This window comes from Rhizophagus irregularis, chromosome 10, assembly GCF_026210795.1.
Source record: "Rhizophagus irregularis chromosome 10, complete sequence".
NCBI lineage: Eukaryota > Fungi > Glomeromycota > Glomeromycetes > Glomerales > Glomeraceae > Rhizophagus > Rhizophagus irregularis.
In genome coordinates this window covers 3581464-3607006 of record NC_089438.1, presented here as the reverse complement: position 1 = coordinate 3607006, position 25543 = coordinate 3581464, and the positions used below count along the sequence as shown (strand labels likewise).

At 27.1% G+C, this 25543-nt stretch overlaps 3 protein-coding genes across 3 annotated transcripts; 1 reads left to right on the top strand and 2 right to left on the bottom strand.

Moving 5' to 3' along the window:
- Positions 1-2734: 2734 nt before the first annotated feature.
- On the top strand, positions 2735-4447 carry OCT59_002260 (uncharacterized protein; the record flags this gene model as incomplete). The annotated part of the gene is made up of 5 exons (XM_066144378.1): positions 2735-3265; positions 3362-3528; positions 4009-4232; positions 4318-4356; positions 4434-4447. 5 exons carry the CDS (start codon positions 2735-2737, stop codon positions 4445-4447), a joined length of 975 nt encoding a protein of 324 aa, XP_065995544.1.
- Positions 4448-9927: 5480 nt separating this feature from the next.
- Positions 9928-10310, bottom strand: OCT59_002259 (uncharacterized protein; the record flags this gene model as incomplete). The annotated part of the gene is made up of 2 exons (XM_025323747.2): positions 9928-10170; positions 10239-10310. 2 exons carry the CDS (start codon positions 10308-10310, stop codon positions 9928-9930), a joined length of 315 nt encoding a protein of 104 aa, XP_025189836.2.
- Positions 10311-12904: 2594 nt separating this feature from the next.
- OCT59_002258 (uncharacterized protein) lies at positions 12905-25290 on the bottom strand (the record flags this gene model as incomplete). Its single annotated transcript, XM_066144376.1, has 23 exons — positions 12905-13039; positions 13128-13495; positions 13566-14217; positions 14309-14687; positions 14764-15450; positions 15528-16187; positions 16270-16932; positions 17019-17681; positions 17759-18421; positions 18512-19171; positions 19260-19919; positions 19993-20664; positions 20752-21411; positions 21497-22016; positions 22094-22382; positions 22462-23652; positions 23729-24268; positions 24346-24390; positions 24473-24605; positions 24670-24725; positions 24830-24981; positions 25069-25115; positions 25193-25290. The coding sequence occupies 23 exons, from the start codon at positions 25288-25290 to the stop codon at positions 12905-12907; spliced, it is 10593 nt and encodes a 3530-aa protein (XP_065995543.1).
- Between the last annotated feature and the right edge of the window lie 253 nt (positions 25291-25543).

The window sequence follows — 25543 nt, the reverse complement described above, 5'->3', positions numbered from 1 at the left end:
TGATTCTAAAAATAAAAAATGATGTTTCGAGCTTGAAAAATTCTATCATCTAAAGATGAAGTTGAAGGAGTAGGTGATGTTTTAAAAATTCTTCTGCAGTGACGTTCAAAACGTTCATCTTGTTTTTTCTTTGTACGTGGATTGTTTTGAGGTATACGTTTAAATCCATTCAGGAATTTTTTATACATATATCAGGATCCTTGATTGATGACTTTATTATATCCGTTTGCACGGTAAGAAATCATATAACAGATACCAAGTCGATTTGAAAATATGTTGTCTTTCCATTTAAAATGCCAGCATTCATAAACTATATTGGCGTGCCAGACTTTAGTGTTATTATTATCTTTAGCAATGTGTTCTGTCAAAGGAGGAGTACATATATTATGAAATGAAAGAATTCTTTTTGGTGAATCACACAAGCGTGATGATCGATGATCAGATAAAAAGGAATTATAAGCAAAGGTATAAATACCGAAGTAAAATCTATATTTTTTGTAAGTGAAATTAAAGAAAGTTTGTGTAGATTGTTTCTGAAGTTTAGTATCAGAAGCATGTGATGAATTATATCAATTCTTCGATCGTATTAAATTAAAAAATTTGTTCTGTATTCTGCAAGGTAACATTTTTTGTAACACTTTTTGTAAGGAAAAAAAGTGTGAGAGCATAGTAATGATTTGGTATTTAACATTGGGGAACTTGCTTGTGGATTTGTATCGAATAGATTTGCAAAATTCGTAGATCTTATAACCAGCTCTAATTTGTTTAGTCATGTGAAATTTTTTAGTGATACCAAGAAAGAATTTTTCCCTGAAGGAAAAGTAGATGGGTTTTGATGAAGACATAATAAATGAGTATAAAATATTATATTTGTATATTGTTTGAAAAAAAAGTGTAATAAACGCAAAAATATATATTGTATGTCGCAATAAAGTAATAAACTCTTTGTATTAATATGTGTGCAATATTGTACGTAAAAGTGTAGTGTTACTAAAAACTTCACTCTTCAAAAAAGGCTGTATATTTTTTTAAAGGTACTTTTACCATATGTATATACAGTACTACTATAAGATATGGAGTGGTATTATCTGTAGATATATCCGCACTTGTATTTGGTTTTAAGCGGTGTTATAAAACTTGTAAAATATCTTTTACTGTGCCATTATAATAAAATTAAAAATTTCGGGAGAGTTTTTCTACTTTTTTCATAATTCATTAGCTAAGACAGAATTTAGTGTTCTGATCCTATTCTTAAAGAGTCATCCAGAATCAATCCGGATCCTGCTGACAGCCCATCTGGATTATAATCCAGATCAACCGATTCATCCTTTATTTAGGATCCATCCGGATTAATCCTATCGATTTTAAGAATTCATCCTTAATTTCAGATCTATCTGGATTTATCCTAATCCGGATTTTAACGGTTGGAGTATCAGCCATTGACTTCATAAGAAAATTTTCGAAATGGCAGAAAACTGAAAAAAAAAATATATATATATATATAATCCAGATCGGCATCCTAGGATTACCATCCGGATTCACTTATGGATCCATCCGCCTAAAAATGTAGGATGCGGATATCCGAATTCAATCCAGATTGGCCGGATTACGGATCGGAACACTAAGTAAGTTAAAAAAATCAGCCGTCAGCCGATTAATAAATTACTTGTACTGTACATCATGTGACATATTTGGAAAAAAACTAGCTATTTATCAAATCTTACTGTTCTAACTTTGTTCACGTATCCATGATTGGAAATAAAAAAATTTTGACCAAAACTTTGGATTTTGCCCTTTTCTACTGACCACCTTCCTATCTGCTTAAGAAAAATATTTTTAAATAGCTTTCTTTCTTACTTTATTTATTAATATAGGAATAATTTTTGTAATTATTTTTCATAGATAATGGAAACTAAATAAACATAGTCAATTATTTTAAAGGCAACTTGCTTGATTTTATTTAAGATAATTTACAGTATCTTTGAGCAGTAAATACTCTTGATATTATTAAATTATTAAATTTTTTTGAATTTTGAGAAAAATATTTATGTCATTAAATACCAATTTTTTTTTTTTAACAATAAAATTACATGTTATTAAGAAAATGATGTTAAAATAGAATTGAAATTTTAATTTATTGTTTTGTCATAATAATTATTTTATATTTAAAAATTGAAATTTTTATAAAACATAACTTACTTTTAAAAAATGATTATATTATAATTGAATTTATATGTTAATATAAATAAATTTTTTTCACATAATAATAAATGGAAATTACTTCTTTTTATAATTTTTTGTACAGATTTTTAAGTAACTAAAACTAATTGGATAATGCATTTTTTTAAAAATTTTTCAACCTAAACAATTTTAACGTGATTGATTCTAATTATAATTTTTAATATGATAATGATATTGATTGACGTATTGTATTTTTCAAAATTCAATGAAGTACATATAGTATAATGAAAATAATTTTGGCGTTTGATGATCGACACAGTTTTTTTTTTGTGAAACAAGTATTTTGGTTAATTTATAATCAGTAGTGATTTCTGTGATCATCAGCTGACTTCTTGAACGCTTGATTGTTTTTGCCTAAATTAAAAATAATTTTGTAAATCGCTGCTGTGCAACTGTGATACATTTAAATACGCCCTTTTTTTAAAAAAAAAAAATAATAATTTTTATTTACTCCGTTTAGATATAAAATTGAAGTCACATTTATTAATCCAATATGGAAGAATTTATGCTCAATGATGATGTATTTGAGCAAATAAAAGATTTTGACCATGAAGACCTAACTGAAGAGCAAAGTTTGTTAATTGATAAGTTAATATTAAATGAAGAATTAAAAATACATTATAAAGACTATGGTTTATGCAAAGAATGTAAGCAACCTAAAACTCATTATATTTGGTGTAGGTCATGTAATGCTAAACATTTTCAACAAAATTTTAAAAATTGGACTAGTGGAAATCATGAAGTTGACAAGTTTATTCAAAAAGTACAACTTAAAGCTGAAGATTATTATGACGTTTTAGAATGGATTGAATATGATAGATTTGAAAATGTTGAATACTTGGCAAAAGGAGGATTTGGAACTATTTATAAAGCAATTTGGAAAGATGGATTTATAGATAAATGGGATTTTGAGAATAATAAATGGATAAGAAATAAAGTATGGTTTAGGGAATATGAGAATTTTCCAGTTGTTTTAAAATGTTTACATAATTCTCAAGATATTACATCCGATTTTTTAAGAGAAGTAAGTTACTTATTTATATATAGTAATTTCAAGATATTGTCCTATTATAAATGTTAAACTGTCTATTAATTATTATTATTATGGATTCTTTTTTAGATTGAAACCCATATTATGATTCCACATGAAAGTTATATAGCACACTGTTTTGGCATTACGAAAGAACCAGAATCTAGAAATTTTATAATAGTAATGGCATATGTAAAAAATGGTAGTTTAAGACAACATTTAAATAATAGTTTTAATTCAACAAAATGGGATGAAAAGTTGAATATTTTAAAAGATATTTCAGAAAACCTCAATTATATTCATGAAAATGGGTTAATTCATCGTGATTTTCATTGTGGTAATATATTAAAAGAAGACAATTATGCTTTAATTACTGATTTAGGATTATGTCGACCAGTAAATGTAAAACCATCTCAAAATGAATGTAAAGAATTATATGGAGTATTACCCTATGTAGCACCAGAAGTTTTAAGAGGAAAAGAATATACTCAAGAAAGTGATATATATGGATTTGGAATTATTGCATATGAAGTCTGTACAGGGCTTCCTCCTTATCATGATATTGCTCATGATAAATTCTTAACTATTAGCATTTGTCAAGGACTTAGGCCAAAATCAAATTATAAAATTCCTCAATTAATTCTAAACATAATTAAACAATGTTGGGATGCAGATCCTTTTAAACGACCTAAAGTTAATGAATTATATGATTTATTACATAATTTATATTATTCAAGTAAATATCATAGTGATCATGAAATTAATAAGCAAATTGAAGAAGCAGATAAAATTAATGAGAAGTTAACATCATCATCATCATCATATAATGGACCTACTCTTTCATATACTACAAATCCTCAAGCAGTTTACACAAGTAGACTTTTAGATTTTAAAAATCTTCCAGAACCAAAAAATGCTATTGATAACAAGGATGATGATAATTCATTTGGAGAATATTCAGGTAATTAATTTCCTAATTTAACTTTACAAAAGTATTCTTTAAATATTTTATTGATGTATATAATTATTTTTTTTATATATTATAGAATCAATAGAAGCAATAGATTTTACTAAACTAGACCTAGGTATTTATATACATTAACTTTATGCATGATTTATTTTATTAATAATATTATTTAATAGTTTATTTTTCACTTTATAGATAAAAGTAACTGAATTAAAGAAAGGAAAGGGATCTTGGGTATAAATTTCTTTATTATTTACTATTTATTTTCTTTAACATTACTACAGTATGATATTTTATTGGAATATATTTTTTATGATTAAATAAAGTATTTATAAAATTATACAAAAAATAAATATAATGAATTGTATGTAGTTTGTTATAAAAATGTAACAAAGTAAAAATTACATTGTATTTTATTATGTTAATCTTATTATAAAGTTACCCAACCCAAAAGTAGGTTAAAAACCTATTATGACCTGGCCAAATTTTTAGTTCAAGTTGGATCGGATGCCTGATCTGAGCTGATCCACTAATTAGATATTTGGCGGTTGAAGCATGGTGATTAGTAAATTAATTAGTAGGTGAAAATTAAAAACACTAAGGAAAATGGTAAACAATAGTGAAGAACAAATATGTTAAATAAATTTAAAGCAAATATAGAAAATTCGTTTAACGTGTTCGAGTTGGAACTAGTAACAATTGTAGCGGTGGTAATTATACTTCTTGCTGATGATAATAAAGTTGATTTATATGTTGATAATATGAGTGTTTTGCAATATTGGAAAAACTTTGATAGATAATTAGAATTTTACTGCCGTATGCAGTAGGACTGTAGGACTTTGTCCCTATAGTTAATTTCATTTGTATTGTTTAAACAAATAAACTAAATAAATATATAAATTGAAGTCTTTTTTTTAATTTTAATGAAATAAATTCTCAGGCCTGTACTAGTTTCCATTAACAATTAATAATAAATAAAGTAAATTATATGATTTAATTTTAAAAATAATAGGTTTTTTTTAACAATAAAATAAAATTTACATTTTGTTAGATCATTTCTGATCATTGAATAATTTTATAGGTAATTCGTATTATTGATTATTGTATAGCCATTAAATTATCCAGCCAATTGATTTAAATTTTTTATTTTATTTAAAAAAAACATCCAAAAGAAAAGGAATAGAACTCTTTTACTAAGTACAATTAAAATTCATTTTTTAGGTTTAAGCCAGGTTGAAGATTAAGATCGGGCTGCGGATGTTTAGAATAGTTATTTAAATAATTTTTGATTTGTGTAACATGAAACTGTGACATACCTGCGCCTGATCAACAAGGATTATTTTCGTAATTATGAATAGTTATAAATTTACGTTATCCTAGAATGAAAAATATATAGAACAAAATATAAGTAAGTTATATAATTAAACCTGGAAATTTTTGCTATTAACTAGAAACTTTTTTTTGTGTTGGTAATTATACTTTAATCGTGAAACCATTTATATTTATTTATTTCTTTATTGGAAAAAAATTAAAAAGCTTATTTATATACTTTAATATTATTATTTATTATAACAAACTATTAAGGTACTACATAATACATTGTGTTATGGTTCAAATCTCTCCAAGTTCTAGGTTGCTCTAATGTCATCACTAATCTTTTCCAATGATTTAAATTTGGTGATTCCTCTAATAATACATCCTTTACAAACCTTATTTTGTTGATATGACATGTTAACAATTTTTTTAGAAAAAGGTGTGGATAATCATATGTATAACATGGTGAACATGGTAACAAATCAGTTTTTTTTATGGGTGATCTATTCTATATTTATTATGGTTAGAATAATTTGGTTGGCTGTCAGGGTCATACAATTTATGAAGATTTTCGTGACTAAATCAGTTCCGGTTAATGAAATTTTTGATTGGATTTTTGCTAATGAAATTTATGTCTCTTCTTTTAGAATGATGCGGTAGCAGAAGAAATTTTTGTTTTTTTTTTTAAATTGAAATTTTTATTTTTCAAATTTATTTTTTTTTCGGTTTTTTTCAAACCTGATTTTATTTTTTATTTTTGGTTGGTTCTTTCAAATCGAAAATAAAATTTTTAATTATTTGTTATTTTATTTTATTTTATTTTTTGATACCGAAAAAATAAACTCTTTTTAATCATTTTATTATTATTTTTTTTTTTTGGTCAAGAACTGAAAATTAGTTTTTTTTTTATAAATTTACTAAATAAATAACCGATCTTTCTCTTTCATATAACACTTGCTAGAATTATATAATGTTGTCAATTTTTTAAAGATGACACTAAATACATTATCATTATTTCTAAACCGACTAAAATTTCATCATTTAATAAGAATCTTTTTTATGATAAAGCTAAAAAAATCATATACTATGTACATAATATTGGTTATTTATTAGATCACTCCTCTTCCGTAATTAATAATAATTAATAGTAGTATATAGTATTTATCGCGAATTTTAAATTTACAATTTTTCTAAAAAGCTTGTTATTAAACAAGTGTAAATACAAATAAAAATAGAATTAAAATTTCAAAGTAATATACTGTACGGTGTGTAAGCATGTTCAAATAAATAACAAAACACACAGATAAGGCCACACAAATTCAATTTTTCGGTTCACGTAACATTGAAATTTAAAATCAACCCGGGGACCCGGGGTTTATTGTTTATTAGTAAAAAAAGTTTATATATAAAATCGTGACATTTGATTGGTTGACTTTTAAAAGGGAGGAATTTATTTTCGCTCTAGAAGTTTTCAGCCGCGTGATAAACTTACCCGCCAATAAAATTACGTCCTGATCACATGATAAATTTTTTATATATAAACTTTTTTTTATTGAAATTTGAAAAAGTGACCCGGCCGGGTGAAGTGAACCGAAAATTCGAATTTGTGTGGCCTAAATGTATTTCAGCGAGTTGGAATCTAGACTAAATAAGGTTTAAACTTGAAACTTAGTGCGACATTATAATTTTGGTTCGAACAAATATATGAACGAAATATCAACTTGTAAATTACTGTAATTATAAAGCGAAAAAGCCCAATATTTAAATGGTTCTTTTTTTACGGCGCAGCAGAAATTTCAGTTGATCATCATAAATAAAATCGCCAAATATGGATGTCTCCATATTAAGGTCGTACTTTCGCAACAAAAGAATCTCCAATTCACAGTATTTTTTTAACAAATCAAATTAAATTATTAATTAGTAAGATTATAATTATTCTTGTAAACTTACAATGTAAAGCATGAGAGATTGAAAGATCATGTATATCTTTCTAATTTCTTTATTCCAATTAAATCAATAAAAATAAAATGAAATAATAATATAATTATTACGTATTTTACTAAATTCTTTATATTTCATACTAATTTCATTTTAATTATGATTATCAAATTATTTTACATCCCATTTTATTATATCATTTATTTACCATTTGTTTTACATATCATTTTTTCATTAACTCACTAAGCGTAGAGGAATTTGCTGCGGATTCAATACATAAAGCTTAAAGATAGTAAATAAGCTTAAGATTAAAATCGAGTTATAAGTTAGGTTTATATTAGAACAAATCTGTTACCGGTTTATCAACAAAAAATTCTGAATACGATCTCATCAATTATCGAGAAATTTAATGAAAAATTTAATTTTATTACAAACTCAAAAATTTCTGTATTATATTATTAGGAATCAAATGCGGTATTGTATACAAAAATTAATTTTAGCTTTAAGCTTAACAAATTACCATTTAAACTTTATTATAACTTTTAACAATTGTAATAACAAGCTAAAACTATTATCATAAATATTATAACAATTTTAACATTTAAGTCAACATCACTAATACCGAATCAGGTCAAATATTTTTATATATGCAAAAAAAAATTTTATATATATAATTTTTTTATTAAAAACAAAAAATGTCACTAGCAACTATTTTGTATTTTCAGTGAAAATGTCAAAAAATCACCACGTGCGTGATCATCATGATTGCACCAGCATTAGCAAATGACAATCACTGACAAGCGGTGATAATTAGCAATACTTTAAAGTGGTGTTGATAGAGGAACCATTTTCAGAATTTTTTTTCATTTACTATTATTTTTTTTTTGTTTGGGAGATAGAATAAGAATGGCCTTTCCTTAACCTGTAAATAAGAATCATGTTGACTATTGGTAAGTGTGTTTTCTTAGAACTGCTAAAAAAATATCCCGTTTTTTTCTTTAATCAACTTGTGAAATTGTAAGATTCGTAAATGAACCTATCGTGAAGTAAAAATTATTTTAATGGTATTTTTTTAAACAACTTTATTATTTTATATATTTTATATATTAAAATATTTCACGAAAGTCAATATTATTGAATAAGCAAAGTATACTAATTCTGATCCAGTAATTATCTTCTTTATCTTCTTTACTATTAATTAAAAAATTTAGGTTTTTTGGATTTTCTTGAAACAAAATACATGCCAAGTTTTTTATAACATTACTGGTAATCGCAGTTTTGGAACAATATTAAGCTTCTGAACAATATTAATATTTCTTTGTATTTTCCTAGAGTCGACTTTAAAGACAACCTGAGAAACGGAATGCTGGATTGTGGGTATTAATTAGAAGTGGACTTCCGTTTAGTGAACATTATTAATATTTTTTTTTTATTCGTAGGAAACAATTTTGTAAACTTTAAGGAATAAAGATTAGGTCATCCCATCAAAAAGGTTAGTAGTTGTTTTCCCTTTCGTCTTCACCTTCACCTTTCGTTTTCACCTTTTCCTTTCATCTTCCCCATTCCTTTTCCCTTTATATTTCCCGTCCCTTTTCATTTTTTCCATTCCTTTAACCTACAAAAAAAAAAAAAACAAATAATAAACGAAACTTTAAATAACGTTTTGTTATATATCAAAAAAATATTATTAAAATTTGATTTTATATTTATTTCACGTTCATTTCAGCTTATTAACTTTCTAATTTTTTCTTAAGTTTTTCAGTTAGTTTTCTCACAATGTGGTAAGTTTACATTTTTTATTTATCCTTTTACTCCTTAAACTTCACAATTCCTAATTAATAAGGAGTCAATAGCGCTAATAGAATAAAATACAATAAGGTTGATCGTTTATTTTATTCTGTCTACCTGTTAATTTTTGTTTTTCCTGTTTCTCTGTTTTTTTTTCATTTTTATTTACCATTTGCTAATTTTAATCTTTCTTCTTTTAAGAATCAGCTGGTAAACTGTTGGATAGGTGGATATTAGATAAATTTTTTCTGCTTTGTGTTTTGTTTTTTTTGTTTTGTTGTTTGTAGTAATTTTTTTCTTTAGCTCTTTGAGAAAGGAGATTATTTTTTTTTAACTCCCTTTATTAGTATCCTATTAACCCCAAAAATTTATGTTATAACGTTATTCACGTGACTTCAACTATGGTTAACCAGATAAACTTATTTCTTCTACTCCCAGTCTTTTTGTGTATTTCTTACCCATAAGACTTTTAGTCGCCCTCTTTTCATTTATATTCTTCGTATCCGTCTCATTATTAAGCATCGTATATCTTTGTATCACATTATATGGCTCTACCTCCTGAATGACTCTTAATGAAGACAATGGTGGCGACTCGAACCTTTGATAAGGAACTTTCTTTACTTCCTTCTGTTGCGCCTCTCTGTAATCGTTAATGCTTTTCACGAGAACTCATATGTAGTAATGTTATCTTTTGTAATCCTTTACTCATTATCGTTGATAGAACAACTTCATCCTCAACTCCATCACTCCTATGTTTATTAATCACATCCACAGTCAATGCCTCTTTAGACTCCACATTGCCGTCATTTTGACTTTCCACATGTTGATACATACTAATACCACTTAACTCAGAATAAACCCTTGTGGGTGGTGGCGTGTCCAAATATGACTTCTTAAAAACTGCATCGTCTTCTTCCGTATTTCCCTCTTTTTAACTTCTTCCGTCTTTCTTCTCATTACCTTATGATCCTTCTTCCTTTTCTCCTTCCTATAAATTTCTCTAAAGTTTCTCACTTTCCAAATCTTCTCCATTAATCCTTCCTTTATTGATGATTTTAGATCCTTAAAATATACTATAATTTTCCATTTGTCTGATATTTTAAGAATCTTAGCGAACCTACCAGCACAAGAATCCTTATTCACTATCTTCTTAACAAACTCATTCATTCTTTTTGCACAAATCCATTTCTTCACTACTCATATCCCTAATTAACTGCCAAAGATCTCTCTCTTTCCTTACGTTCACCATACTATCACCCTCGTACCATCTGATCCAATGTTTGTTAATACCAATACTGAAAGAATTATTTTTTGAATTGTCTCTCAAAATTGTCGTTCAAAAATATATTTGCTCTAAGAGTCTTGTATTTATATTGAACCTTCACTTTAATACTAAACACTTTTCCTATCTTAGATAACTCCCTAAAAATATCGTCATCCTTTCAATACTTCGGCACATCGTAAAAAAAATATCCCGTGCCTTATTTCAATTGGCTGAGTCTTGATCATCAATTAAAACTAGAATATCTACGATCAATTCCTTTTTTCTTTTTTTTTTGATGATTACGATTTGCCCAGCCCAACCATTGATTTCCTTGTCCGAAGCATTTTCTCATTTAACTTCTTCACCCACTCCCATTTCCTTAACAATTACATTTTTTAAGCGCTCGATGGAGCCTTGTTTCTTGGATATAATTCGTTCTTTCACGTCCAATTTTTTCCTATTTCATCACTTGTATACTTGACCTCTTTACGTGACTGTCACAGCCATTTTTGCAAGTCCTCCTTTTCTTTCAAAAGTCTTTCATTTCGCCGGTGTATATGTCATAAGACGCACTAGCACAACCTAATATTATATCTTTGATGGTCATTTTTTGACGTAATACTGACTTCCTTATTGACTCCAAAAAAGTATCTTCTATTCCACTCGTCAAAACTCTTCCCGTATGCGATATTGAATCTCGAGAGTCATAAAAGAAAAGATTTTACTCTCTTTTATAAACCTATATCTATATTCTGTAAAATTGTATGCCGACTCCATTTTTGTGGTTATTTTTGTGTGTTTGTATAATAAATTTTTCTTTAATAACACTTTTCCGTCTCCAGAAATTTTTGACTGAAAGATCAGCGGAAAGAGTTCCATCACACCTCAAAAGGATTAAGACTTATGGAAATGGACTTCAAAATGAAATAAGGTGTGAATGAAGTTGAGAATGGCCTATATTTAATATGTTTATTAACCATTTTGGGCAATGTATAAGTCATGTGATATTTGCCAATTGCTGTGGTCATATGATTTGTGAAATGTGGCTTTGTGATTAAATGATTTGATTAATATTATTATGATATTTATCATGATCTGATTGGATGTATCACAAGATCGGAGGCTGTGGCGTGACACGTGCAATCACAGAAAGTTCTTTGATGATAAAGACGTTTGCCACATCAAGCTACAAAAATAATTCTTTAATAAATGAAAATAAAACGAAAATGAAAAGTTTAAGGGAAAAAGAATTTCTAAAATTACGAATCACTAAAATTCCGTATATTATTGTCTGAAGCGTAAGCGTAGGACACTTCCATTCGTACTCCAAGTGGGTTCTGCACATGCAAGTTACCAATCATATTGCCCGATCTTGTGTGACTTATTGAAGTATGGTGTTTATTTACACTTTTTGTTGTGTAATAGTAATACAATTTTTAACGACCCAATTTTTTTAGCAACACATTTTAGCGACAAATTATTTAATTTTTTTTTTGTTACATTTTTTAGTTAAAATATGATTATGTGATTTATGACGCTTCGGACGCATCAAAGTTACCGTTACCTAGTATTTAAATAAAAATAAAATAATAATTTCCAAAATTAAAATATAAATTATAATTGTAATTATATGAACTCCAAAATGTTAAAAATTGCAACTTCGTCACACTTATCACTTTGATCCTAAATTGTTACACTATCAATTAACTCAATTCCCCTAAATAAAATAAATTAGCCAATAAAATTAACAGGCAGTTAACGAGTTAGTTAACGTCATTTTGGACGCAGTAAATAGTAAATAGTAAATTTAAAACATTTATACACTTAAATTAAATATAATGCTGCGCCCCAAATTAATAATTTCACTAGTTAATTTCAGCCTCTACAATACCAACACACATATCGTGAAGAACAGTAAATTTTAGGATGATATTTATTTACAGTTTTGTATAAAATTATTATGATCCCATTAGCTAAAAACAAGGGAGTGAAAAATATCGTCAGGAAAATAGCAGTTTGAAAAGTACCATCAAAAACCAATTAGTAAGCATAAAAGTCTTAGTTATTTACATTAACGTATAAACTGTTCCTCAAACAATAACCAAATTATCGATTTGTTATTTATATGAATATTTATTCAATCAAATAAAAAAAAATAAAACAAAATAAAATAAAATATACATTTTAGTAGAAAATAAAATATTTAGAAAATACTTATATAAAAGTATACTGTATATTTATATAAAAACTAAAAAATCATAAAATAATAGACTAAAAAAAAAAATGCGGAAATTCGAAAATTTTAATTGACATTTTCGTTGAAATATTTGTTGTATAAATAACTTACCCCTCGATTTTTCTTTTAATTTCGGTTTAAAATTCGGTTAAAATCTTTCCAAAAGGTTTTAACGTTAAAAGTTTTGAACTTGATTTCACGTTTTCTCATTAATTCAAAGAAGTCCGGTATATAAGTTTGTGCGAATGACGAATAATAATACTATTGAAAAATATATATATATATATATTAAAACGGAATATTATATTAAAAAAAAAAAAATAAAAAAAAAATTTTTTTTTACACTCACTTCAAATTCGGAATTATGAAGTTGAATAAAGTTATGTGCCAATACATGACAATATATCGTGAACCAAAAAGTCATAGCGTCAATCGTTGGTTTAGTCTTACATTTTTGTTCGTGTAATTCAAGATAAAATTTTAAATTAAAAAATAACGCTCCATCACGATTAAATGCAATTGAGTTTACGCTATTATCATAAAATATGTGAATAGCTTTTGGTGTAACTTTAAAAACATCCGCTAGATCTTTTAACATATATATGAATTGGCTCAATGGGGCAATACGTGATTGAGACAAGATTTCTGATTGATCGACGTCAGTAGGGACGTAAAGTTCAATCTTTTGTAAATTTCCAACACAGTGCATTGAATAACCTAAAATGAATAAGTCAAGTTAAAAAAAATTTCATAGTAAACTTATTTAAAATTATGTGTTGCTTATTACCAGGCATAGTTTCACAGTAATTCATTTTATTTTCATCGATACAAGTTTTAATACTATTAATATTACTTTCTGAATTAGAATAGCGAGATTTTATGGTAACTTGTAAAAAGTTTCGTAAATCTCGTGTATTCTCAGAAGAAATATCTTCATTATGTTTTGATGAAAATGTATTTGATGTACTTTGTGGTGGTTGATCGTTTTGTAATTTTGGATGAATTATTCCCATATTTTTTAAGTTTGATAAAGGTGCTGTTAAAATCGTGTTAAAATAAGGAATATTCTGATAATGTGATGTGAAAATGTGATTGACTAATTGTTGTGAAATATCAATTAGATTAGAATTAGGTGTCACATAAAGAATCCATGAAATCGTGCTTTTTTGAGAAATATTGGTAGTCATATCATTTCTTTCGTTCTTTGTAATGGATCCTAACTTATAACTCGTTTCCATATATTCGATCTCTCTAACTTTTAGCTTTTGAAGCCATTTTTCATCTTTTCTAATGTGTTCTTCAGAATTATTTAAGTAGAGTAAGCTCGCTCGTTCTCTAATTATTCTTTGTAATTGTCGTGAATACTTAGTTTTTCGAATAGGACCATATGGAACCACGGATTTTGTCACAGATTCATGCAACGAACTACATCCAAGTTTCTAAAAAAAAAAAATTGAAAAAAAAGAATAAAAAATTAAGAACAATAAAAAAAAAAAAATTTATAAGAATAAATAATTTAAACACACATACCTTATAAAAATCTCGCAAGTTTTCAGGTGGTGTAAATGGATTAAGATTTTTATGATATACTTTATCATCATTTATGTAAATTTCCTTTACTGTTGCTATACAATAATTGTTATTTCCTTCACTATCAGTTTTAATAGCAATTAGAACATCATCTTTGTTCAATTTTTTTTCTGGAAACTTATTATAAACATCGTTAATTTTTTCCAAAATATGCAAATAATTTTTTGTATTTTTTTTACATAAATCCCACAATTCACGTGATGATTTAAACAGCAATCGGTGAGCGTCTTCAAATAATAAATCGTAATTAACACCACATTTGGCCAAAAATTTATTAGCATTTGTTCCAAAATCAACACACCGAAGGAAATCATTCAATCTAATAAATAAATAAATAAATAGATGAATAAATTCATATATATAATTAGGTAAAAAAAATATATTAAGGTACTTGCCTTTTATCATTAAATTTAAGGTAACAGTCACGTGGTTTGATAAGGTCGACATTAATATTTTTTTTAAGTTTACTTTCATATTGAATTGGAATAAATTCGAAATCTTTAAGCTTCTTCCAATCAGAATCAGTAAAACTTTCTTGTTGTGTATTCAAATATTCAAAAATTTCTTTGGCCTTATTTTTATTTTTTGGTGGGTTCTCAGTTAACCCTTTTATGAGTTCTTCACGATTAGGATTTTGACGAACACCAAATTCTCCTGCCTTAGAACGTAAATCTTGACGTATAATATTGAATCCCATTATCTTACATTTATCATTAATAAAACATTCTGAATGCTTTGCATAAGAATTAGAATTTGAACAAGGTAAATATGCAACATCGATTTCTTCTGGTTTATAAAACTTTGAATATTTACTATAAAAATTGTCAATAAAATATTTGAGAGATAACTCCCGAATTTTAGAATAAATTGGATATGCTGCCAGGTTAAGAATTGTTTCAAGGTCGGGATTAATTTTTGTTAAAATTTTCAAATAATTTTCTAAATATAAATTCCATAATTTATGTGATGGATCAATTGATATTTTGGAAAAATCATACGAGGATGGTTTTTTGACGCCACATTTGGCTAAAAATTCATTGGCCTTTGTACCAAAATCAACACATGGAAAGAATTTATTCAAACTAAAAAAAAAAAAAAAATATTTTTCTATTAAAAAAAAGATACTCATTAAAAATATTTGTGTTCAAATAGTACATACCTTTCTTCTTTGAGTTTAAGAAAACAGTCACGTGATTTAACGAGTTTGTTAGGTTGAATTGGAATAAATTTGAAATCTTTAAGCTTCTTCCAATCAGAATTAGTAAAACTTTCTTGTTGTGTATTCAAATAATCAAAAACTTCTTTTGCTACATTTAAATTTTTTGGTGGGTTCTCAGTTAACCTATTTATGAGTTCTACACGATTAGGATTTTGACGAACACCAAAATCTCCTGCTTTAGAACGTAAATCTTCACGTATAATTTTGAATCCAATTGACTTGCATTTATCATTAATAAAACATTCCGAATGCTTTGCATAAGAATTAGAATTTGAGCAAGGTAAAAATGCAATATCAATTTCTTCTGGTTTATAAAACTTTGAATATTTACTATAAAAATTATCAACAAAGTATTTGAGAGACATCTCCCGGATTTTAGGATAAATTGGACTTGCTGCCAGGTTGAGAATTGTTTCAAGGTTGGGATTAATTTTTGTTAAAATTTTCAAATAATTTTCTAAATATAAATTCCAAAATTTATGTGATGGATAAACTGTTATTTTGGAAAAATCATACGAGGATGGTTTTTTGACGCCACATTTGGCTAAAAATTCATTGGCCTTTGTACCAAAATCAACCCATAGAAAGAAATTATCCAAACTAAAAAAAAAAAAATATTTTCTATTAAAAAAAGATATTCAAAGATATTCAATAAAAATATTTGCGTTCAAAAAGTACATACCTTCCTTCTTTGAGTTTGAGAAAACAGTCACGTGGACTAACAAATTTGTTAGTAGATTGAATCAGAATAAATTTGACATTTTCAAGCTTCTTCCAATCAGAATCAGTAAAACCTCCTTGCTGTGTATTCAAATATTCAAAGGCTTCTTTTGCCACATTTACATTTTTTGGTGGGTTTTCAGTTAACCCTTTTATGAGTTCTTCACGATTAGGATTTTGACGAACACCAAAATCTCTTGCTTTAGAGCGTAAATCTTCACGTATAATTTTGAATCCAATTGATTTGCATTTATCATTAATGAAGCATTCCGAATGCTTTGCATAAAAATTAGAATTTGAGCAAGGTAAAAATGCAACATCGATTTCTTCTGGTTTATAAAACTTTTTATATTTACTATAAAAATTATCATCAAAATACTTGAAAGCTAACTCCCGAATTTTAGGATAATTTGATTTTGCTGCCAGGTTGAGAATTGTTTTGAGGTCGGGATTAATTTTTGTTAAAATTTTCAAATAATTTTCTAAATATAAATTCCATAATTTATGTGATGGATCAACTGATATTTTGGAAAAATCATACGAGGATGGTTTTTTGACGCCACATTTGGCTAAAAATTCATTGGCCTTTGTACCAAAATCAACCCATAGAAAGAAATTATCCAAACTAAAAAAAAAAAGAAAATATTTTCTATTAAAAAAAAGATATTTAAAGATATTCAATAAAAATATTTGCGTTCAAAAAGTACATACCTTCCTTCTTTGAGTTTGAGAAAACAGTCACGTGGACTAACAAATTTGTTAGTAGATTGAATCAGAATAAATTTGACATTTTCAAGCTTCTTCCAATCAGAATCAGTAAAACCTTCTTGTTGTGTATTCAAATATTCAAAGACTTCTTTTGCCACATTTACACTTTTTGGTGGGTTCTCAGTTAACCCATTTATGAGTTCTTCACGATTTGGATTTTGACGAACACCAAAATCTCCTGCTTTAGAACGTAAATCTTCACGTATAATTTTGAATCCAATTGACTTGCATTTATCATTAATAAAACATTCCGAATGCTTTGCATAAAAATTAGAATTTGAGCAAGGTAAAAATGCAACATCGATTTCTTCTGGTTTATAAAACTTTGAATATTTACTATAAAAATTATCAATAAAATACTTGAAAGCTAACTCCCGAATTTTAGGATAATTTGATTTTGCTGCCAGGTTGAGAATTGTTTTGAGGTCGGGATTAATTTTTGTTAAAATTTTCAAATAATTTTCTAAATATAAATTCCATAATTTATGTGATGGATCAACTGATATTTTGGAAAAATCATACGAGGATGGTTTTTTGACGCCACATTTGGCTAAAAATTCATTGGCCTTTGTACCAAAATCAACCCATAGAAAGAAATTATCCAAACTAAAAAAAAAGAAAATATTTTTCTATTTAAAAAAAAAGATATTCATTAAAAATATTTGCGTTCAAAAAGTACATACCTTTCCTCTTTGAGTTTGAGAAAACAGTCACGTGGACTAACAAGTTTGTTAGCAGATTGAATAGGAATAAATTTTACATTTTCAAGCTTCTTCCAATCGGAATCAGTAAAACTTTCTTGTTGTGTATTCAAATAATCAAAAACTTCTTTTGCCACATTTGTATTACTTGGTGGGCTCTCAATTAACCTATTTATGAGTTTTGCACGATTAGGATTTTGACAAACACCAAATTTTCCCGCTTTAGAACGTAAATCTTCATGTATAATTTTAAAATTCATTATCATGCATCTATAATTAGTAAAGCAATCCGAAGGCTTTGTACAAGCATCGAAATTTGAGCAAGGTATAAATGCAATATTGATTTTTTCTGGTTTATAAACCTTAGCATATTTTTTATCAAAGTTGTCAATAAAATATTTAATTGCCATTACACGAAATTTAGAATTGGTAGGAGGGGCTGCCAGGTTGAGAATTTTTTCGAGATTTGGATTAATTTTTTCTAGTATGATCGGATATTTTTCCACATATAAATTCCACAATTTATGTGATGGATCAACTGATATTTCGGCAAAATCATATGAAGATGGTTCTCTAACGCCACATTTAGCCAAAAATTCATTGGCTTTTGTACCAAAATCAACATATGTAAAGAAATTACTCAAGCTAAAAAAAAGGGGAAATAGTTTTTTTTTAAAAAGAAAAAATAAAATAAAAGATATTCATTAAAAAAAAATTTTTTAAAAAAGTACATACCTTTCTTCTTTGAGTTTAAGGAAACAGTCACGTGGTTTAATAAGTTCGTCATGTTGAATTGGAATAAATTCTAAATCTTTAAGCATCTTCCAATCAGAATCAATAAAACCCTTTTGTTGTGTATTCAAATATTCAAAAACTTTTTTTGCCACATTTACATTTTTTGGAGGGTTCTCAATTAACTTATTTATGATTTTTACACGATTAGGATTTTGACGAACTCCAAAATCTCCTGCTTTAGAACGTAAATCTTGACGTATAATATTGAATCCCATTATCTTACATTCATCATTAATAAAACATTCTGAATGCTTTGCATAAGAATTAGAATTTGAACAAGGTAAGAATGCAATATCGATTTCTTCTGGTTTATAATTTTTAACGTATTTTTTATCAAAATTGTCAACAAAATATTTAAGAGCCATTGCATGTAATTTAGGATTGGTAGGAGGAGTTGCCAGTTTGAGAATTTTTACGAGATTTGGATTAATTTTTTCTAGGATGATCGGATATTTTTCCACATATAAATTCCACAATTCATGTGATGGATCAACTGATATTTCGGCAAAATCATTTGAAGATGGTTCTCTAACGCCACATTTAGCCAAAAATTCATTGGCCTTTGTACCAAAATCAATATATGTAAAGAAATTATTTAAGCTGAAAAAAAAGTAAATATTTTTTTAAAAATAAAATAAAATAAAATAAAAGACTTTCATTAAAAAAAAAATTTTTTAAAAGTACATACCTTTCTTCTTTGAGTTTAAGAAAACAGTCACGTGGTTTAATAAGTTTGTCATGTTGAATTGGAATAAATTCTAAATCTTTAAGCATCTTCCAATCAGAATCAATAAAACCTTTTTGTTGTGTATTCAAATATTCAAAAACTTTTTTTGCCACATTTACATTTTTTGGAGGGTTCTCAATTAACTTATTTATGATTTTTACACGATTAGGATTTTGACGAACTCCAAAATCTCCTGCCTTAGAACGTAAATCTTGACGTATAATATTGAATCCCATTATCTTACATTCATCATTAATAAAACATTCTGAATGCTTTGCATAAGAATTAGAATTTGAGCAAGGTAAAAATGCAATATCGATTTCTTCTGGTTTATAATTTTCAACGTATTTTTTATCAAAATTGTCAACAAAATATTTAAGAGCCATTGCATGTAATTTAGGATTGGTAGGAGGAGTTGCCAGTTTGAGAATTTTTTCGAGATTTGGATTAATTTTTTCTAGGATGACTGGATATTTTTCTACATATAACTTCCACAATTCATGTGATGGATCAACCGATATTTCGGCAAAATCATATGATGATGGTTCTCTAACGCCACATTTAGCCAAAAATTCATTGGCCTTTGTACCAAGATCAACACATGGAAAGAAATTATTTAAGCTAAAAAAAGGGAAAATATTTTCTTTAAGAAAACAAAAGATATTTATTAAAAAAATTTTCAAAAAGTACATACCTTTCTTCTTTGAGTTTAAAGAAGCATTCACGTGGATTAAAAAGTTTATTAGGTTGACTTTCATATTGAATCGGAATAAACTTCAAATTTTCAAGCTTCTTCCAATCAGAATTAACAAAACATTTTTGTTGTGTATTCAAATATTCAAAAACTTTTTTTGCCACATCATCACTTTTTGGTGGATTCTCAGTTAACCTCTCTATAAGTTTTGCACAATTAGGATTTTGATGAATACCAAAATCCACTGCTTTAGAACGTAAATCTTCACGTATAATTTTGAATCCCATTATTTTACATTCATCATTAATAAAGCAATCTGAGGGCTTTGCACAAGTATCGGAATTTGAGCAAGGTAAAAATGTAATATTGATTTCTTCTGGTTTATAATTTTTAACGTATTTTTTTTTAAAATTGTCAATAAAATATTTAAGAGCCATTGCACGTAATTTAGGATTAATGGGAGGGGCTGCCAGTTTGAGAATTTTTTCGAGATTTGGATTAATTTTTTCTAGGATGACAGGATACTTTTCTACATATAACTTCCACAATTTATGTGATGGATCAACTGATAATCCTGCAAAATCATATGATGATGGTTCTTTAATGCCACATTTAGCTAAGAATCTATTGGCCTTTGTACCAAAATCAACACAGAGAAAGAATTCATTCAAGCTAAAAAAAAAAGAAGAAATATATATATAATTTTTAAAAAACATGCAACTTTCGTTAAAAAAATATTTGTATTTAAAAAGTACATACATATCATCTTTAAGTTTAAAGAAACAGTCATTTGGCTTGATATATTTGTTATTGGGACTATTTTCATCTTGAATTGGAATAAATTGAGAATTTATAAGTGTATTCCAATTATAATTAAATTTATTCAAATATTCAAAAACTTTTTTTGCCTCATTTTTATTTTGTGGTGGATTCTCAATTAACTTTTCTGTGAGTTTTTTATAATCAGGATTTTGTTGGACACCAAATTTTTCTGCTTTAGAACGTAAATCTTTACGTATAATTTGGAAATTCATTATCATACATTCATCATTAATAAAGCAATCTGAAGGACTTGCATAAGCATTGGAATTTGAGCAAGGTAAAAATGCAATATTGACCGTTCCTGGATTGTAAACTCCAACGTATTTTCTATCAAAGTTGTCAATAAAATATTTAAGAGCCGTTGTACGTAATTTAAGATCGGTAGGAGGAGCTGCCAAGTTGAGAATTTTTTCAAGGTTTGGATTAATGTTTTCTAGGATGACTGGAAATTTTTCTACATATAACTTCCATAATTTATGTGATGGATCAACTTTTATTTCGGCAAAATCATTTGAAGTTTGCTTTTTAACACCACATTTGGACAGAAATTCATTGGCCTTTGTTCCAAAATCAACACAAAGAAAAAACTCATTCAATCTAAATAATAATCAATAATAATTGTTGTTAAAGTATCTATAAAATTTTTATTAAAAAAAGAGAGTTATATTTGAAGAGTACTTACTTTTCATCCTTAAGTTTAAAGAAACAATCACGTGGTTTTATATGTTTGTTCTCATTTTTTATTGGAATAAATTCGGAATTGTTAAGAATATTCCAATCAGCATCGGTAAAGTCGTGTTGTCGTGAATACAAATATTCAAAAACTTTCATTGCGTTATTTTCACCTTGTGGTGGATTCTCAGTTAACCTCTTTACGAGTTTATCATGATTAGGATGTTGTTGAATACCAAATTTTTCTGCTTTAGAACGTAAATCTTCACGTATAACTTTGAAATTCATTATTATGCATCTATCATTAGTAAAACACTCCGAAGGTTTTGCGTAAGTATTGAATGTTGAACAAGGTAAAAATGCAATATTAATTTCAGCAGGTTTGTAATGTACGGAATATTTATCATAATTATCAATAAAATATTTAAGAGCTAATTCTCGAATTTTAGGATCATTTGAAAATACCGCCAGGTTAAGAATTGTTTCGAGTTTGGGATATTCTTGTAAACCCAATTCAATTAAAAATTTTCCTATAAATTTTAATTAATTAAATATGTATAACTTGATAAGATAAACAAACAAATTAAATAATAGTTAGTTATACTACCTCCTTTTGAGCTATTAGACCATTCTGCATTCCAATCAATTATAGATAAACCAAGTTCACGAAGTGATCTTATAGGTACATATAAATCTCTGGCAACAAAACGTTGAATTTTTTTAGTTGTTTGTGAACCTAATAAATCTTCTTTAGGCCATATTGATTCGTTTTTTAATATATTCTTTTCATTATCTTTGAGTTCATCATATATTGAAGCAAGATATTTTACAACTCCAACAAAGTTACAATCTTCTTGATTGACAAGTCGTTCAAGAATGAGTTTTAATTCTACAATCTATATAATTAATTTAATTAATTGTTTTTAAAAAAAAATTCTCTAAAATTATCGGAAATCCATAATGAATTATCATTACCTTACGAACTCCAAAGTGTCCCATCAAAAATCGAATACCCGATGTGGAGTTTTGAAATTTTATCGTTGGCAAGTTAGGAAATAGATTAACATCTTCGAAATAAGATTCATTAGGAAATTTCATTCCAAATTTAGTTGGTATACATCTTTTTGCAATAAATGATAGACGAATAGTTTCTTTATCTTGTTGTGGAATACTTTCTAAATTTTTTGCCAAAACATGATGAATTTTTTCAGCAAATTTAGGGTCTGTTTCTAATCCAGGATCATTGACAATAAAGTTTGCCCAATTAACCAATGGTAATTCTTTCCATTTCAAACCATTCGTAAGCTCTTGCTGAGTGAAATTTTTAGAAATAATATATGGTATTACTTCAAATGGAATGTCAATATCTGAGGAAATTTTGTGTGGATTCAAATAAAATTTAATTGTATCTAGTGTTTGAGAACTGTCACCGAATTGTGTAAATGTTAAAAGCCGCGTGTCATATGGATTTCCCTTTGATAGATAAGAAATCCACCATTTTAAAAGTTTAATTATTTCTTCTTCAGAAAGTGCTCGACTTTTTAGTTCAACCAGAACATCCTCAAAACTTAACTCTGTTATAAAATTTGCACCTTTGGCTTTATTAAAAAATGTTTCACATTGTTCCAACAAATTTTTTGGAACAAGTGGAACTGTCTTTATGAATCCTGCCATTTCTGGATTAGGTAAGCGAACATCAGTTATTGGATGGACACCGTTTGTTGATAAAATAAGCAAGTTCTGTTCCAAACAATTAAAAAATTGTTTTTCTGCTATTTCGGAAACTCGTACATTCGGAGTACTTGCATTGTATGTAAAGTGTGTTATCGCATGTGCTGCCCATTTTTCCAACAATTGACGGTGAGAAGATGTTAATTGCATGGTTGGAGTGTAATTAGCATGATTACTGGATTTGAAACGTTTTGTAAGCCATCTATATAACGATCTTTTCATTTTTGGCTCAGGTGCACGCTTTTTAGGCTGTTTTGTTTCTTCATATTCTTCATTGTTTTCAATATTGGAACTGATAATCTCATTACAGAAGTTCGACATTTGAGCCATTTCATATTCGTATAAAATTCTGCTCAATGTTCCTCCTAGACATAACATTTCAATGTTATATTCAGCTAATGTTTGTTCAGCAAAATCAATCAACTCTCGTTCCATCTAGAAGAGCATAATTATGTTAAGATAATGCTAACATTTAATAAATCATGGTCTATATAAGTTAAAATATACTTACAGTAGGAATCACACGAGCTGCTAAGTGAGAACTAGAACCGGTTGTTTGATTAGTTGGGAAACCAATATATATTTTTCCTTGTTCAGGATATGAAATTAAATCTTCAAATATAGGAGAAAGATTCTTATAATAATCTTTGGATGTATTACGTTCATCAAATTCAGTAAAAATCATTTGGATGGATGTATTATTTGGTGGACTTTTCTTAGTTATTCGTCCCATTTTTGCTGAAAATTCTTTACTAATCTTAACGTTCAAACTTCCTTTGGCAATTCTAAATATTGCAGAAGCTTCCTCCGTATTATACTCATCTGAGCGAAGATGTTTTATATTTATTTTTTTTGGTAGAAGTAATCTTTCAACGTCTAGTTGGACACATCTAAGATCTACCGATGTGAGATTAAACATATTTTTTGAAGAAAATGTATTAAACCTAGATGTAATATCAATCGATTCCGGATCTTGCATTTTCTTTGATAGTTTTATTACTAATTTATTATCAATATACATTGAGATTTCTTTAAGGTTATCCGTAAACCCCTATTATTGTTATGGAAGAAATATAATATTAATAAAATTAAATAATACCAGTTAGCGATATTATATAACTAACTTACCAATGAATTGACCAAGAACTTTGAGAGTTCTTCAATATTCGGTATCTAATTAACGATAAAAAAGGGGATAAATATCATGATATATTTTATATATAATTATGTTTAATTATGTTTAAGCAATATTTACCACTAAAGGTTCCCTAGTGTCCATCAAAAATGTTGTCCAACCTTTGTCATCACCATCGTCAATTGGTCCTTGTTTCGTGAATATTTGTTTTCCACGCCAATAAAAAGCCATACCTTGTCCGCCAGAAGAAACACTAGTAAATATTAACGTTATTATTATTTATTACGGTGAGTAAAAGAGAAAAATAAAATACTTACAATGGATTTTCTGTAACAGCAAACAATGAATAAAATCCTACGCCAAAAGCTCCTATCTATTAATGTTATAAAAAGGAAATTTTATCAATAAAAGTGATAAAAATTATTTAATTAAAAAAAAGTTGATATGAATATAAAATTATTATTATTATTATTTTACCTTTTGTTCATCAGGATTTCCTTCAGCAATTCTCACTAAGCGTTCCCAATCTTCAGGTCTAAAAGCGAATCCATTATTTTTAAATATTATTCTTGTAATCTTATTACCATTGGTTTCAAAAATAATTTTAGCACTTGATGATTCCGCATCATCTTTATTAAAGTACGTAAACGAAAATAATTAAATTTTTTTTTTTTGTATAAATTATGAATTGAATATATAAAGAATAAATATTTTACCAGAATTTTGCATTAATTCTCGGAATATTACAAATTTACAAGAGTATCTAAAAAGATAATTTTTTTTTTTTAGCTAAACAGTGAATAATAATGTCATTGTATTACGTAAGAGTTAACGATTTACCGAGCTAAAATCTTATCAATTAAATCTCTTTGATTGACTTGAACTCGACCCTCGTCAGAGTTTGAAAGGATCTCGTTTCTAAATGTATCCAAAGACATTGTAAAAAATTATGACAAAATATCATTTAAGAGCGTAATGAAAATGATTTTTTTTTTAAAAAAAGAAAAAAATGAAGATTTATTTATTATTTATTAGTAACATGATAGGACTGATTATCAATATCAAAAAAACCCGCCGTCTATCCTTATATTAGTAATATTTTTCCAAACTCAACCATTCAACTAAGAACGGACCCATTGAATATATCTAAAATCTATCTTTATTCAAGTTAACCATTAAAAAATGCTAATA